This window comes from Prunus dulcis, chromosome 1 (genome assembly GCF_902201215.1).
Source record: "Prunus dulcis chromosome 1, ALMONDv2, whole genome shotgun sequence".
In the NCBI taxonomy this organism is placed as follows: Eukaryota; Viridiplantae; Streptophyta; class Magnoliopsida; order Rosales; family Rosaceae; genus Prunus; species Prunus dulcis.
In genome coordinates this window covers 36,475,668-36,492,670 of record NC_047650.1, presented here as the reverse complement: position 1 = coordinate 36,492,670, position 17,003 = coordinate 36,475,668, and the positions used below count along the sequence as shown (strand labels likewise).

At 37.5% G+C, this 17,003-nt stretch overlaps 4 protein-coding genes across 4 annotated transcripts; 2 read left to right on the top strand and 2 right to left on the bottom strand.

Moving 5' to 3' along the window:
- Positions 1-1,368: 1,368 nt before the first annotated feature.
- On the top strand, positions 1,369-4,750 carry LOC117629024 (adenine nucleotide transporter BT1, chloroplastic/mitochondrial-like). Its single transcript, XM_034361556.1, has 3 exons — positions 1,369-2,496; positions 3,695-3,856; positions 3,938-4,750. Exons 1-3 carry the CDS (start codon positions 1,960-1,962, stop codon positions 4,406-4,408), a joined length of 1,170 nt encoding a protein of 389 aa, XP_034217447.1. The 5' UTR covers positions 1,369-1,959; the 3' UTR covers positions 4,409-4,750.
- On the top strand, positions 4,601-5,769 carry LOC117629034. The gene is made up of 3 exons (XM_034361564.1): positions 4,601-4,703; positions 4,952-5,005; positions 5,247-5,769. Exons 1-3 carry the CDS (start codon positions 4,616-4,618, stop codon positions 5,537-5,539), a joined length of 435 nt encoding a protein of 144 aa, XP_034217455.1. The 5' UTR covers positions 4,601-4,615; the 3' UTR covers positions 5,540-5,769.
- Positions 5,770-5,811: 42 nt separating this feature from the next.
- On the bottom strand, positions 5,812-7,859 carry LOC117629045 (uncharacterized protein At2g34160-like). The gene is made up of 5 exons (XM_034361571.1): positions 7,618-7,859; positions 7,321-7,369; positions 6,991-7,053; positions 6,830-6,894; positions 5,812-6,170 (listed from the first exon to the last, which is right to left on the bottom strand). The coding sequence occupies exons 1-5, from the start codon at positions 7,741-7,743 to the stop codon at positions 6,063-6,065; spliced, it is 411 nt and encodes a 136-aa protein (XP_034217462.1). The 5' UTR covers positions 7,744-7,859; the 3' UTR covers positions 5,812-6,062.
- A 605-nt stretch (positions 7,860-8,464) lies between these two features.
- Positions 8,465-15,692, bottom strand: LOC117616497 (cellulose synthase A catalytic subunit 1 [UDP-forming]). Its single transcript, XM_034345833.1, has 14 exons — positions 15,438-15,692; positions 14,339-14,534; positions 14,057-14,238; positions 13,694-13,775; positions 13,421-13,607; positions 12,943-13,209; positions 12,510-12,855; positions 11,780-11,917; positions 11,564-11,689; positions 10,843-11,055; positions 10,482-10,746; positions 10,109-10,305; positions 9,637-9,987; positions 8,465-9,469 (listed from the first exon to the last, which is right to left on the bottom strand). The coding sequence occupies exons 1-14, from the start codon at positions 15,516-15,518 to the stop codon at positions 8,882-8,884; spliced, it is 3,219 nt and encodes a 1,072-aa protein (XP_034201724.1). The 5' UTR covers positions 15,519-15,692; the 3' UTR covers positions 8,465-8,881.
- Positions 15,693-17,003: the final 1,311 nt, after the last annotated feature.

Below are 17,003 nucleotides of genomic sequence, written 5' to 3'. Positions count from 1 at the left end.
ATACGACTAACATGTGTTTTGTTACATAATTACAACATCAACATCATCTTGACAACCAGTAGAGGAAATATCACCAAATGAAAATATAATCCAAGCTTCATTATCGCTAGCTTTTTGGGGCAAAAAAAATACCTGCCTTCTTTGTTTCCACTAGCTTTGGATTCTTCAGCAAAATGGTCATGAGATTTGGCTTATTTGGCATAAAATAGAAATTAGCAATTTTTAGAATAGTAATACTACTTTTAAGGGATTGGTTGAAGCATCCCAATCTCACAACAGTAATTTCAAATACTTAAAAGGAAAAATAAGAAGTAAAAAAAAAAAAAAAAAAAAAAGGATTTCCATTGTAACACAAACCTCCAACATGAAGTAAAACACTTGCTATTTTTACAGAAGTAATAGGGTGTGTGTAAGTTTTTTGAGACCACTAGCTGATGACACAAACACAACCTTAAGCATGAAACGACTTATGCTCTGAGCCGAAGATTTCTCTGTTAGAGCCATCAGATCCGTCCCAAACTAAATATAGGAAATATTATTTAGCCAAGCTAAATATAGGAGATACTATTTTATTTTATTTTTACTATTTAGCCAAACAAATGTATAGGAGATATTTTCGAATCTTTGCTAGAACTAAAATGGGATTGACTGACTTAACACGCAATTCAATTTTAATATTGGTATTAAAGATCGTTACAATATTAATTAGGAGTATATTTCAAATGAAATTCTATTTTTGTAAATAAACTTTATTATTTAGCTTTGCAGGTTTTTTATGCAGTTTTTGTGTGCTTTAGTTATACCCAAAAATAAAATAAAATAAAATAGTCCAAGCGATTGAGGGAGGAGGGTTTACACAAATATCCATTGAGTGTTTGGGCAAAGGAATCCACCAGAGGTGGAAGAACTTAACCAACTGAGTTATACCACATTTGCTACATTTTTTTTTTTAGTATAAGCGATAGTCTAAACTACATGAGGATGAGGTTTGTCACACAAACATTACTACGGTGCCATGTGAGTTCAAACTTGAGACAATTAGTCTGCAAATTAAAGTCTTTTTCCACTCGGCTAACTCCGTTGATTATTTATAATGAAATTCGCTATTTCATAATGATAAGATTTTAATCTATCTTCTTTTTACAATTTTATCATATCTTCCAATATATATATATATATATGTGTGTGAATGGACCATGGTAAAGTGAAAAGCAAAAGCAGATATTAAAGAATGAAAAAAAAAAAAAAAAAAAGGTTAGGTTTAGATTTGTAAGATTTTCTGTATTATACTTTGTTTGGCTAGATTTCATTTATTGAAAGAAAAAAAGCAAAAAAGAACAAAATAAAGAGTCAAATCCTCGAGCGACCAAAACGCGACCTTTGCTTAGAAAGGCAGGGTGGGTTCAGTGGCAACAGTGGCTTTATACTTGCGTTACTAACCTGGACTCAAAACCTAACTCTTTTCCCTTCCCTTCCCTTCCCTTCACCCACCTCAAGAGACACCAAACCAACGCCAAACTAAGCAATGCCTATTTAAACTTACGCAGCGAGAGAGAGAGAGAGCGGCTGAGTGTGTGCGCGAGAAAACAGAGAGAGAGAGATTCACCTACTTCTCCTCTCTCTCTTGTTAGGTTTTCCCTTTTGGGATTTTCAGATTTTCATTTCCTTTCTCGCAGCCCTTTCTCTTTCGTTTTCATCGCCTCCTTTTCTAATCAGAACAAAACCCAAATTTGGTAGCCACCCAATTTTTTCGATTTTTAATAAATAATTTTTTATGGTCTCCGCTCTTTGTTCCTTCCCCATGCCCATCTATTAAAAAATGGATTCTTTGAAGACCCATTTGCCCAAAATCGAACCTTTGCCTCTCAAGCACTGTGAATCCGCTTGAAAACGTGAAAAGAAATGGACTCGGCTGTCCACTAAACCCTAGAAGAAAGCGTATACATTAGGTTCTGATCAATGGGTAGGAAGCAAATTCAACTTTTCGATAATAAGAGTGATGGGTTTTTCTCTGTTTGCAATTTGGGATTTCAATGGAGCCCCCAAGAGGGGGCTTATCATCCTGGAGGCTTATTTGCTAGCGTTAGCCAAGTGGGAGTGGGATTTGGTGTCTCAGCAGACCCTCCGAATCCACGCGGGAATGGCGGCGTGAAGCTTCCATATGCCGACCTGTACATGAAGTATGTGGAGGGCATTAAAAATTTTGGGGTTCAGGAAGAGAAGGGAGAGGTGAAGAAGAAGAAAGGTGGTCTTAAATTGAAAGTTAAGATTGCAAACCCTTCACTGAGGAGGTTGATAAGTGGTGCAATAGCTGGGGCGGTGTCACGGACAGCTGTGGCGCCATTAGAGACCATAAGGACGCATTTGATGGTTGGGAGTAGTGGGAATTCTACTACTGAGGTGTTCAACAATATAATGAAGACTGATGGGTGGAAGGGACTGTTTAGGGGAAATCTAGTCAATGTTATTCGGGTTGCACCGAGCAAGGCAATAGAGGTAGGAATATTTCTTTTGTATCAATTTGTTTTAGGTGAATATTATGTTGCATTTAGACATGTTTTCAACTTGTTTCATTTTCCGTGTTTTCACTTTTTGTCAAATAGGTGATCCTTATTTTCACTGTTTGTCAAATTGGTGATGTTAGTATGGTTAATACTTTGACTTGTTCTAGTTTTTGGCGTAATTGATGTGTTAGTGACAAGCTTATTTGATTTAGACATCAGTTATGTTGATTGTTAGCATTGCTTATAATTTATAAAGTAGTAATCCCTTTTTGTTTATTATCTGCAACTATGAACTACGTTTGCTTGATGTCATGCCCTTTGTTTCTCTGCTCATACCAGGTGGCCCCATAAATGGTCTTTGGATCCAATTTGTTTTCCCCATTGGGTTATAGTATGTAATTATTTCCTGTGGTGTGATGTGGCTTTTAGTTGCACATAGTTAAGGTGAGCTGGTGCTTTTCATTCTAGACAATTTACTCTTGCGGTTGGATTGTCAAATGATCAGTGAGATACTTTAAGGTGTCATAGTCAACGAAAAATATGCATGATCAACTTTTATCATGTCATCATACACCTTTGCTTGATCATTGAAATCATTCTAAATTCTTGACTCCCCCCGATCCGGTAAACTGGACAGTTTGTGGCATCACTCATGAAGTTTACTCATTACTCAGAACATGAAGGATGAACCTTGAGTAGGTTGGAGAAATTGAGTTGGTTTCATGGTGCTCTTCCTTAGTTATAGCATAGGAAATGTTGCTGCAAATTTCTGATATGATGTGAAATCTTTTCTTCCTGTTAAGGACTTTAGTTATATCATCTGTCATCATTGAGGAGACAATATAATGCTTGAGGAAATGGCCTTTCTAGTTTCTGTCCAAATTCCAGAAAAAATGAAGCTTGCTTCATGCAGTACAATGACTTATTTATGATGTACCATCCTAAGTATGTTTCAACTACCCCCAGTCTGTTTTTTGCGTGATCAAGAATTAATTTGCCTACAGTATACAGAAACAAAGAATTGAGTGTATTATAGCTGTTGTATTAGGTGTGTACTTGTTATGTAAATTCAAATTTGGGAAGCTGAACAATTGGAACTTTATATACATGATTTCCATTACAAGACTAAGGATTTCAATTCTGATCTTTTAATTGGTTTGGTATTTAAACTTCCGCTACATTTTTGGCAGCTGTTTGCTTATGATACGGTTAATAAGCGCTTGTCACCGAAACCTGGAGAGCAGCCCAAACTTCCAATTCCTGCCTCATTAATTGCAGGTGCCTGTGCTGGAGTAAGCTCGACAATTTGCACATACCCCCTGGAGTTACTGAAGACCCGGTTAACCATTCAGGTATTTTAAGGATTAGCAGTACTGTGTTCCTTTCTTGAGTATGTATGTAGTAATCACACAGCAGCGTTGTTAAATCTGCAGAGGGGCGTTTATGATGGCCTTCTTGATGCATTCTTAAAAATAGTGCGAGAAGAGGGACCTGCAGAACTCTACAGAGGTCTTGCCCCTAGTCTTATTGGAGTAATTCCATATGCTGCCACCAATTACTTTGCTTATGACACATTGCGGAAAGCGTATCGCAAGTTTCTCAAGCAGGAGAATATTGGCAACATTGAAACCCTTTTAATTGGATCAGCAGCCGGTGCTATTTCAAGCACTGCAACTTTCCCACTTGAGGTGGCACGCAAACATATGCAGGTGGGAGCCCTGGGTGGAAGGCAGTATACGAATATGCTTCACGCCCTCGCAAGCATACTTGAACACGAAGGGGTTCAGGGTTTATACAGAGGGCTAGGGCCTAGCTGCATGAAGTTGGTGCCTGCAGCAGGGATTTCTTTTATGTGCTATGAAGCATGCAAGAGGATACTGGTAGAGGACAAAGAGGAAGCGTAGAAGACTCAAATGAGAAATAAATTTAAGTTTTATACTGCATTTTGGCCGTAGCAGAGAGGAAAGAAACGGGATAGCTTTTCTTTTGACACGGGCTTACTTGCCCTTTGATTGCTGGATAATTTTTTTGTTCCTTTTCATTTTGTGACTCAGTTGAGGGAGCCTTGTTTTTCTTGAGGTTAGAATTTATGTTATGGAGGATTAATTTAAATGTCATTGAGTTTTCTTGTCATGGAAGGAATAAGCCGAGATCAATCTCAATATTGTGTGGCTTGGTATGTCATATGTGGCTCCAAAGGTATACACTTTGTACTCAAGAATCTCTTGTAGGTCACCATTTAGTTTATTGATTTGGAGATTCATTCCTGCTTCCTTATTAGAATGTTTCTTATAGATTCTACCCCTTTCGTTTTGTGATCACTCCTCAAGACCTTGTCTTCAGCTCTTGATTGTGAAGCCATTTCCAAGAAATAATTGGTTATTAATTGGGTTGTGGACGTACTGATTGTTTGAAGCAATAACAAATCTTTTTTTCTTTCTTTCAAGAATTACTTGGAATAGGAGAGAGGATTAACGCCACAACAAGAAGGGGCAACACTGGTACTTTCTTACTTGCCAAAGTTAGTATTTTACCCTGCCATTGGAAAAATCCAGAGAGTTTTTTGTTTTTTTTTTCCAATATTCACCAGAGAAACCCAAGCTTTCTAGCTTCCTATATATCACCAAGAACCCTCGGTTTTTCTTGCAAGCTTTTCCTTCTCAATTACTTTCTCCTCCTACTAGTCATTTTGCCTTGTCTTCAACCTCTCTGTGTTTTTTTATTCTGGTTTTTGAATGGCAGATTCAATGACCAGAAAAAGGGAGGTCTTTAAATGCAAATGGCGGTGCGAAAATAGTTTCTCGGCAGAGGAGTCTTATCACGGAGCAATGTCTGGCACGAAGAGGCACGCGAACAGGAAAGCAGAGGAGCTTGAAAAACTATGCAATGCTAGGTTTGCATTGTTTCTTACGATCCAAAGGGTAATTTTTCAGTCTCGCCAAGGGACCCGGCCAAGGCCAGAGAAAGCATCACCGAGTTCAAAAAAATGTAAGAAACCCAATTTGTGTTGCTTGTGTGTAGACTTGTTTCATTAGAAATTAAGATCACTCACAATAGTGAAGAAGTCGGAACCATTTGGATCAGTTTCTCTGTTCTTATGGCTGGGTGAGGTGCAACTTCCGTTTCTTACAAATCAAAACCAATTACTTGACTTTTGGGGTCACTTACCAACAACCAGTATAGTAGAACGTAAATAGTGCACACAGAAATGGAGAGCTAAGAGAATTTCAATACTCCAGCAGAAAGGAGCAAGCAAAACACCAGATTCACATGCATTCTAGAGGTCAAGCAGAAGGAACGTCGTGGGTAGAGCATCTCAAAATCTTGCAGCAACTTAACAATGTTACACATGTAAGCTAAAATAATGAACCTCGGAACAAATTTGAATATTTTGATAGCAGAGATGACTGTATTTTACAACAAATCCTAAAAAGAAATTTTATCACAGCTAAACAAACACCACTAGAGAGGCAAACCTAAGAACAAAAGTAAGACATCCGCCAGTTTTTGAAGACCTAACAGTGCGTGCACCAAGCCAGATATCAGAAACAACAACCTTCAACTCTGCTCATACTCAAGGGCTTCCTCTGCAGCAACAGCAGCAGCAGCAGCATCAGCGGCCATTATCTCGTCAAACTTCTCAGACTTTCCTAGCAGTATTTCAATCTAAACAAAGAAGATCACATGATACCATCATCAACCTCCCAGATAAAATTACATAATGAAAATAATGTAATTCAATGTAAAGTCAATTAGATCATCATATCATCCGAATTTTGAGAAAATCAAAGTAAAGAGTGATCAACCAACCCTGAAACTCGTAAACTAAACCCACAAACAACGCTATAAAACAATTGAACAAGCACTTCACATTTTAAAAGACAAGCAGAGCAAATCTTTATGGTCCGACAAAACTAAGCCAACACTTTGTTTTGAAGGCTTATCAATTCAATAATGAATGAGCTGACATCTTAGCTCTCAAACATACAAGCACCCACTTTACTCAAATACCATGTCGCGGAAAGAATGGGAAGACCAACATGCAGAGCTGGTAATTGTATAAATTCAGAAACAAGCAAACTTTGGCACCTCAGTTCCGTAATGAGCGCTTTTTGAACCTCATTCTCTTTTAAATAACCCTAGCTATACGTGCCTATATTCCTTGCTAACATCTAAAGGAATGTTTGTTGTTAACAAGAAATAATGTTTAAGAACCCCTAATTTTTGTTAAATATTATGTAGTCCTTATTCTGCTGCATTAGGTTAACAAAACCACAATGTAGATATCAGAAAATTGCTAGGCTAATACAAAATTCAAAAGGTACCTTTGCCTTTTGAATTGGCCGCCCCCCTGCATCCTCCCTCATGTCAATTGTAGAAGTCGTGATCTCTGAATATGTTGCATACAACAGCCAGTTAAAAATTAATATGAGAGACATTTACCAAAAAGAAGAGAGAGATTGTCTGAAAGGCATAAGAATCCCACTCTTCTCGAAAGCCAATCCATTGTTCTTCAGAATCTCAGCAATGGTAACAACAGTAGCAATAGCTGTAGATATAAAACAAATTGTGAATCCTTAGTACACAAAAGATGAAAAGTTTTCAATTCAATAATACCAAAAATCATCAATAGTTTGACATAGTTGGGTAAGGATTATGTATAAGCCAATGCCTAGACAGCATTGAAATTGTAATTTTTGGGTGCACTTGTGACAGGAGAAACAATAAGCAAACAGAAGACACAAAGCATCTGCAACCCAATAATCACCTAATGGAACCGAAAACAAAAGGAGGGTAAGATAAACGAAATAAATACCCATTCCAAGGGCAGAGAGCTCCACCTCATTGTTCTGCTCCATGTACCTCTGCAAAGGTAAATTGCAAACCATTGAATGACTAAAAACATACACAGTATCTGCAAATAAGCATAACACAACTATTTGGCTTAAATCTTAAACTCAGTAGATCCATATGCATTCAAGAGAAAACCAACAACAATCTGTAGCTTTGGAATTTGGCAAGAATGGGTCTTCTAGACCGTTTTCAACAATCAAACAGAGAGCAAAAAACAATAGCGAAACAGATGAAGATGGAGAAAATGGGGTTGGTTTACCTTGGCAAGATTGACATAGAAGAAGAGGGGCTTTTTGGTATTTGAGACTTGGATGCGATTCTTCTTGTTGTTGTATGATGAGTCCGTGATTTGCAAGTTGTTCACTCCCTCTGTGAGACCCTCCATTGTTGCTTCTGCTTCTTTCTTCTTCTTCTTGTTTTGCTCTGCAGAGAGAGAAGAAAAACCCTAATCTCCTCACAGTCCCTACGAAATTTACCTGAAATTTATAAATGCTCAAAAACCCTCCAAGGGTTTTAATCAAACACTGGTGTCTACTGGCTTCTACAGGTCGATACGCTGTCGTTTCGGGATTGGTTTTCAGAATTTGCCTCATTGACAAGTAATGCATTACAATACAACTCATCTTGTTGAAATGACATAATTACCCCATTCAATTTGTATGCTGTATGCTCTAGACTTTATTGGTAGATTGCAAGTTTTAGAGTTTTTTTTTAAATATATATTAAAGTTTTAGGCTATTTGAAATAAGTGTTGTTAATGATCATTCAGTCTAGTGGCTCCAGTCTCAATTTTGTTGGAGGAAGTTGTGAGTTCAAATTTCATAACCAGTCGATGAAAAGAAAAACGCAAGTGCGTCTCGTCAAAATGCAATACAGTCGACTTGATTGACTAGGAGGCCTGTGACACAGAAAATGCAATTTTGTGTACAATTCTTTTACATATATCCTTGAACTACAGTTGGTTTGAGTACTTTTCAACTCCATGCTAAAGTTTTGATGCTCACAAGCATCCATCCCAGAGGGCATGAATTTCGAAATTCATTCATGTCAATATTTTGCAAGATCTTAGAAATTTTAAATAAACAAAAACAAAAACATAATTCATATAGGCTTGTCTGATGAAAGAATTTGTATTCAATAATTATAGCTCCATGATGATAGGCATTAAATAATCTTACATCGACCAAAACAAAGTTTGTCCTAACAGAGACAGACCAAGTAGTGCAATAAATAGCTTCTATATATCCCTCTTGACAACAACCATAACAATGCTGCACAACAATGACTAAGATCAAAGTTCAGAAAACATATTTCAGCAGGGAACAACAAACACTTTGTCAAAGGGGCAACCAAAAACATACACAAGGGTTCTCTCAGTTTTCTTCCACCAGACTCCCTTTTCGGACGCGGAGACCGTACATAGAAGTTCAGTAGACGACTTTACTTGATTTCTTGTATATACACACAGAAGGTGGAGAGAGATGCTGGTTTCCACAAAAGAAAGATTTTTTCTTTGAAATGAATTAACAATTGACGCCACATTGACCATTTGATGCAGCTTTTGTTGCGTCGTTAGTGAATGGGTCGATGCGCACCCACAGCAGGGAGAAGATTGAAGCAAGAAGAATAGACCACACGATGACAATTGTCGGGGTACGATTTTGCCGACCCAAAAGACCCTTCAGGAATGGATACAGATGTGCAACGACCCATAGGGCAAAAAACAGTTTGCCAAAGAGTGGACCCCAAGACTGGTACCCACTATTTATGGCATATGAAACACCGGCTACAATACCTACCATGTTCACCAGAAGAACTGTGGTTGGAGGGATGAGAAGCGATGTCCATTTGAACACGTAAAGCTCCGCAAAATCTCCATCCTCATCAGATGCCTTTGATGTGACAGTGAAGTTGGTATCAATCCCAGCAAGAACTTTTAGGAGACCTTGAAAGACAGCAAAAAGATGAGCTGATGTGCCACCAATGATCCAGAACTGTTCGTTTCTCCACCAGTCTTCAATACTGACTCCACTCCACCTAAGCTCAAGAATTCCGGTTGCAATAATGGAAACAAAGAGCAGAATGAACCACATGCTAGCAAAGTTACTTATCTGCAGAGACATAGAACAGATTTATTGGATGCTCAAAATGAAAATCTAGAGTGTCAAATTACTAAATAATCAAATGGATAAAGGTCCCATGACAGCGAAATTTTATGGCACTTCAAGGACTTTATTAATTATTTTTCAAGTGGGATTGCCGCAGGATTAGTACTAACCTCAGGAATAATGAACTTTTCTGTGAGAAGGCAAAAGGCAGGGAGCAAACAGTACGCAATCAGCGGTATAGATGTGAGGGGGTAAACAATGGTATTGATGTATGCTATTCTCTCCAAAAGCTTCAATTTCCCATTGTAGCCATACCATATGGGACAATGCCTGCTTAGCAAAATTTCAATTGACCCCAAGGCCCATCGAAGCACCTGGTTCAAACGATCAGAAAGATTGATGGGAGCAGAACCCTTAAATGCTGGGCGGGGAGGCATGCAATAGACTGATATCCAACCACGGGCATGCATCTTAAACCCAGTTAAAATATCTTCAGTCACAGAACCATAGATCCATCCAATCTGGTGATAAATCAAAATGTTAAATTTATATAAATCCAAAATCACAAGTCCATTCAATAAGTATGCTACTATTTATGTTGGGAATGAGGGTTGCTAGGACCCAATTGCTATACTGACTGACCTCTTTTCCCCATTCAGTCTTGTCTTCATATCCACAGCTAATAACATGTATGGCTTCCTTCAAAAGGGTCGCAGGATTGGTTGTAGGCGGAATGCCTCCTTGTTCCATGAAGGTGGCTGCAATAAAAACTGGTGATTGACCAAAGCGCTTCTCTAAGCTCTTCTGGGACATAAGAAGAGTCCTCTCATCATCATAACCTGCAGAATATGAAGTTATCTTAGTTAAATTTACATCACATGGATGCATTAAAACATAAATTTGATTTTTCTGTAAATTTTGGTCATATCAAACCTCAAATCAATATAACTTCTATTAATTTTTGTCAAATGAATGAACACAGATAATAACAAGTATAATAATAATAAGCAGCAACCTTCGACACCCTCCTCAATGTCTTCCATATTAAAAATGGGAATAGTGGATTCCGTTCTTTTAACTGCCCTCTTCTTGTCAATATACTTCTTATTGCTAGTCTTTCCCTTCTTTCTTGAACCACAACAACTCTTGACGATAATGTTTGGTTGTAAATCTTCCTCAGTCAAAACTGGGTCATACCCATATAGAGCTTGTCTGTTGAAACAGCAACCAGTTCCCACATAGACTGGACCCTGGATGCCATCCAGCCCTTTCAAGTTGATCTGCAAATAAAACAAAGTATTTTACCAGTGGAGCCATAATAACTGTCACACGGTGTAATATTTCTTATTGGTGATTGTAAAACAAGTAGCACCTACATCGAAGAAGACAATGTTCCGATTGGCATATCGATCGTGCAAGTCAATGCCATCAAAACGCTGAGGGAACTGGACATAACAGGTCTTCTTCCCATAAGCTGGGTCCATCATGAAACACATGGCTTCCTTAAGAGCTTTACTGTTATTGAAGTAGTGATCACAATCAACATTCAAAAGATATGCACCATTTGTCAGGACAGCTGAAACTCGAATCTGCATGGCCCATAGTGAACCAAGTTAGAAAACCAAAATGGTTTTTGGCACATCAGTTCATCAGGGGACAATCTTTTATTACAAAACTTGTTTAAGAGATGCTGACATTTTATACCAACAGGTATTTACCCGACAATTTGTTCCGCCATACCAGAAAATGTTTGTGTCCTTCCAACCTTATAATGTACCGTAATGTGATTGGTAAAGGAAATATTGAGGATTCTAATTGGGCAAGGAAATATTGACGATCAATGGGTCAAGGAAATATTGATGGAAAACATTAAGGAGGATCCTACTAGAGAGTTCTAAAAAAGCTAATGGTGTACATAGGCCCATGTGTATGCATTTATACCAATGTATATCTTCCCATAAATGAGGATTTGGCATTTATCCAGAGTTAACAGACATGATTGAGTAATAAAAAATATAGTTCCAAATAGGTCAAAGCACTGACATTACTACCCAGAAAAGGAAATTATATCTTAATCAATTTCAGGGAGTAACAAACCAGTGCATTCATTGCTCCAGCTTTCTTGTGATGCTGGAAGCCTGGTCGCTTCTCACGAGAAACATAAACAAGTCGAGGCAGCTCATTTCCATCAGTATCAAGGCCCCCACTGTGGCCTAAGAAGACCTGTTCTTCCACAAAATAGAAAACTAAAATTAGTATAGAAGCAATAAGAGGAGGCAGAAACCAAAATGCACTGGATAAAAATGCAAGTACCTGGATCATTCCTGGATGGTCCCTAGGATTGTTCCCAGGCCATGGAGTCCCATCCTGCATTGTCCAACCTTCTTCAGGCATCTTCTGTGCCTTGGCAACTAAGGCATTGATCCGTACCTTGAATTCTTCATACTCTCTCTGTGGGGTAAAACAAATGTTTTTAGACTCCATTCACAGTGCTAAACATGTATATGAAGTTTACCACAATCTGCTCTCTAAGCATCCTTTAACTCTCACACGAAATAATCAAATAATATGACCTATAAAACTCTAATGACATTTCAAATTTTAAACTACTTGTTTAAGGTTACAGCAACCAGATCTACTGAAGTATAACGCTTTTTTTCTTCTTCCTTTTGAATACTGGCATCAAACTCCAATTCTAATAACAATGAAATAGACAATCCAGTGTCTATCAAGAATTGAAGCAATCATCTTGTTCGAAATGAGATTATAAAATATTTTAAAAAAATGCAAACTACAGGCAGGATCAATAGCATTCTTTTAAGCTGAAAACCGGATGGGTAGTTACATTGCTTTGAAAGGAATGCACCATTGGAAGGATGAATTATTTAATTTAAAGTAGGCATCACATGCAAATTATGTAACTTAAATCAGGCAGCACATGCAAAGAATGAGAATAATCATCTTGCTTGAGATGTGCAAATAAGAAATAATCATGTAGAACTTTTTTTAACAAACCCATGCAACATATTTCCGTATCACTCACCTTCATTGCTCTACGCTCTTTTACAAAAGAAGGTTGTATCTTGTCCTTTAAGTAATCAATCTTTTGGGCAAAATAAAATTCAGGGGCTCTAGGTTCAATGTTGTGTTTCTTGCAAAAAGGCACCCACTTCCTAGCAAACTCCGCAGTTTCAGAAAGGGATTCAAATGTTAGCATTGCTGACCCATCATCAGACACATAGCAAGAGACTTTGTCCACAGGATAATCCACAGAAAGTATGGATAAAACAGTGTTAGCCGTAACCAGAGGAGGCTCTTTCATGGGATCCACTGTACTAACAAATACATCTATAGGAGCTAGCTGGGATGGTTCCCCTTCACGATCATACCTGCAATAATTAAAAATGGTATGAAACTAAGTTTTAGAACCACACACTGAACTATAGATTGCCACAGATGATACTAAGTTGGCCAACCTCAATGTGAGCCTGTCCAGATAGGTCTCACGATTAATGGGAAACCATTTTGGAAACTGATCCAGAAGCCAGGATAAAGCAAACCAAATCTCACAGATAACTGATGTTAACCATAATGGGTATGCATCTTTCACTGGGTGAGTTGCACGATATTGCAAGAAGAAACCCAGAATAATAAGCCGGAGTATGATCACAACACGGTAAGGTGTCAGATGAGATGAAGAAATAGGCACGATACGACTTAAAGGTTGCCTGGCATCATCAGCCCTGAGAAGAAAACAAAAGAAAATCAAATAGGCATATTCAAGGAACAATTCCACCATTAAACACTTTGACTGCAACTGGAAAATCTGACCACCAAAAGAAAATGCAACAGGGAATGACACTTTTCATTTCCATAAATTTACACTGCATCATTGTACAAAGATGATTTAGTAACATAATAGCAATAACAAAGGGCATTTTGAGAAGCGCTCACATTTGGAGTTCTTCTCCATTTGAACCAGTGCCTTCATTGTCACCCTTTCCTTCAGCGTATCTACTAGTCATCTGCATCATATTTTTGTCCTGTTTGAGTTTCCAGCCTTCAACCCTTTCTTTCCAGTCAACATTTCCTAGCCCATAAGAATTCAAGTCCTTTGACGGGTCCACTATTCTTACTGGAACTGTAATAATAAATTACACAATCAAATAACTATTTAAACAAGCCATTTGTCAGAGGACTTATTGTATGAATGTAATTAAGGTGTACCTGGCTGTCTTGGATCCAAAGGACCTGATGTAGTTCGCACAGATTGGTTGTCAGGTGTTGCACATGGAATCTCGCCAGACATCTGAAGAGATTATGAGCATAAGTTTAAAAGCAAGATAAAATGCATAAAACAACCATGTAAGGCTTGCAACTATAAGCTGTAGTTACAAGCAGCAATTTCATCTCAGGATACAAATACTCCAAGTGACATACAGGAAAATCTAAGGACACTTCCTTTAACAGATGTTACTTGTATCAAATTAAAAAAAGAGCTAAAAAATAAACATGCTCGTCTCTATGAACATGAGAATGCCTTAATCAAATTTAAATGAGTGAGAATAAGCACTATTGCTAATTGCCTACCGGCTGCCCATTGGTTAGAAGGGGAATTGGCTGTTGAGATTCATGTCTAGAGGAAGATGAGAGGTCGGCGTCTTCTCCTTGCCACTGGCGTCTGGCATTGCTATTTCCTTGTGAGTAATTGAACTCATTCTCCAGATCATCAATATCATCCTCATCATCATCTCCGTCCACTCGAGGACTCCCTAAAGTACATCAGCTGTATTAACTTCATTGCAAGAATTATGGCTATAAGCCAAAATAACGGGATTGAATTCTCTAAAAGTAATCAAACCACAAGCTAACCTTTGTGCCTTTTGTATCGAGTCTTGCACTGTGGGCAAGACTGGTTCCCATCTTTCCGCTCATACTCATAACAAGGACGACAAACTGGAAAGGCACACTCATTACAGGCAACAAAGACATCACCAGTGGCCGTGAGTCCAACAGTATCACCACATATCTGACATATCTGCCCGTTCAGATTTTTTAAGGGTTTGGGCTGCATTACCAATGACAATTTTCAAAACCGTTAAAGGAAATTTATTGAAAGTAGCAAGAAACTTGATATATGTGTACCTATGTTTTAGGCTTTTAGCAAATAAAAGGTTCATTGATAAATGCAGTATTTTGTAATAATGAAACTCAGGATGCACATAATTAATTACCATGATCAAAGTCTTTATGAAATTGATCAATAACTCAGAATTTCATTCCAAGAAAGGTTAAACTAACATTAGTTACACTGGCATTGTCAATCACATGAAATGTAAACCACGAAGCCTAACAAGCAGTTCAACTCACAGTTCAGAGAACAGATCACAGGCATGTGTTATGAGTGATGAGTCAGTGAAAGAAGAAAGAAGCTAAAATTTCATTGAGCTGAATTCAACTGAGATGACCGACAATTGAGGACTAAACTATCAAGATCTTAGATTCATTCTAGAAAAATAAAAGAAGTATCAAACTAGAAAAGTAATAATAAGTAGATTGGGTTGTCAACAAGTGTCGGCAAATCCAGCTATAGACATCACAGATTAAAATTTGATAAACACATTTCTAAGATCTGATAGAAATTACATTTACCATTCCATAGCTATTCATAAAGCAAACAAATTTCTACAAGATCAGAGCTTTAACAAATCCAAACTAAAATCTTCAAGTTTGACTGTAACATCCACTGCCCCTTGTCTCAATCAAAACTCCATATCCAATTTCTAAAACTACCCATTTCCGATTCAGTCAAAAGAACACAGATATTTACTGAAAACCCAGTTCCACCTAGCCAACAATGAGATCCACACAGTACATAAAAAATAAAATCAACAAAAACCCACATCAAAACAAACAATTAATAAAACAAATCGGAAAAAAATCGAAATGGGTAACTCTGAAAAAACTTTACCGCGCTATCTGAATCGTGACGAATCCGAACGAGTTCGTTTCTCTTGTAAGAGCCAGCCACCAGTCCAGCATTGGCTTCCATGGCTGTTCTCAATTCTTGAGCTTCCTCAGAGTTGCGATTTCAATTGTTTTTGTTTGAGATATCAGAAAAGAGATCTGTCGGCAAAGAAGTGAGGGAGGCAAAGGCTGTGAATTCTTCGCCCATTCACTACGACATCTCTGATCTCTCTCTCTACTCATGACAGCTTTGCCTTTACTTGTCCTTTTATTACTATATTTTCTGTTCTTTCTTTTTTTAATATTTATTTCATTTTACCGGGTGAACCGGTTGCCACTGTCCCGCCCCAACTCGCTTTAGTCGTTGTACAGTGAATCAGTTTAGACTCCTTTTGTCTCGTTTCACATGCTTTTTTTTTTATTTTTTTATTTTTTTATTTTTTTATAAAGAAAATTATTGTCTGATAATTAAATACACATGATATTTTTACACATGATAATTTTACGTCCCCGGTTTAATAATTCAAATGGTTAAAAAGATCGATAAAAAAAAAAGAGTTAAAATACAGTATATCAATTGTTTTAAATGAAGTTTTTTTTTGGGGCAAAATTTTTACTTACCTTGCAATGAATTCTATTAAATCCTCATAAGAACTTTGAGTTGCCATTAAAACTAAATGGTCACATCGTTATAGAAAGAATTCCAAGAAAGCATATATACTTGACGTCCATGGTTAAAGAAATGGTACAAGATTTAGTAATTTTTTATGATTTGAAATTTAAATTTAAGGCATGATCTGACTGTTAGAGATAATCGAAATAACATCGACAAAAAAAAAAAAAACAAACTCATATCGTTATCGAAGAGCAATTACTAATTACACCAACGATTTCAAAGTATCTAATGTAATTGGTGGTTGAAGTTATTTTGCAATAATCCAGAGAGGTGATTAGTGATATAACAACAACCCTTTTATTTTCCTTATTTAACAAAACGATGATATCGCAATAATGCAACACAACACCAAACCATGCAGTTGTTATACGAGTCTGGTGAGAAATCAGAGAGCCCAATTGAGTTGAATTGTTGACTTAAAACGGTTGCATCCAATCTAATTTGAACACGTGTAAGGTTACCGGTTGGGTTGTCTCCGTCAAGGAGAGAAGAACCAACAAGTGTCGTATATATTTTAAGTCTTAATTTTGTAATTTATTGTTTGCTGGTAACAGGCTGTAGTGGGAGACTATCAGTATAAGTGGTTATTGTCGGTGGCAGCAATTTCTTAGCATTGTTTTTGATTTTCATGCAAAAATGGATCGGGGTCTAGCCAACCACCACTAATGAATCTTCCTCACCAAGTAGGCCCGTTTTATAAAATAAAAAGAAAAGTCAAGGAGGCCGTCATAAAGGCTTAGGCCCAAGTGATCCGCGGAAGGAAATTTTATGCATGACTTGAAATTTAGAGTGACAAGTTTAGACACGACACAATAATTCACTTAGAAACAACAAACATAAGTCATTCTATAATGAGGGTTTTATATATGGCTTTTAGATAAGGTCCTATATCTT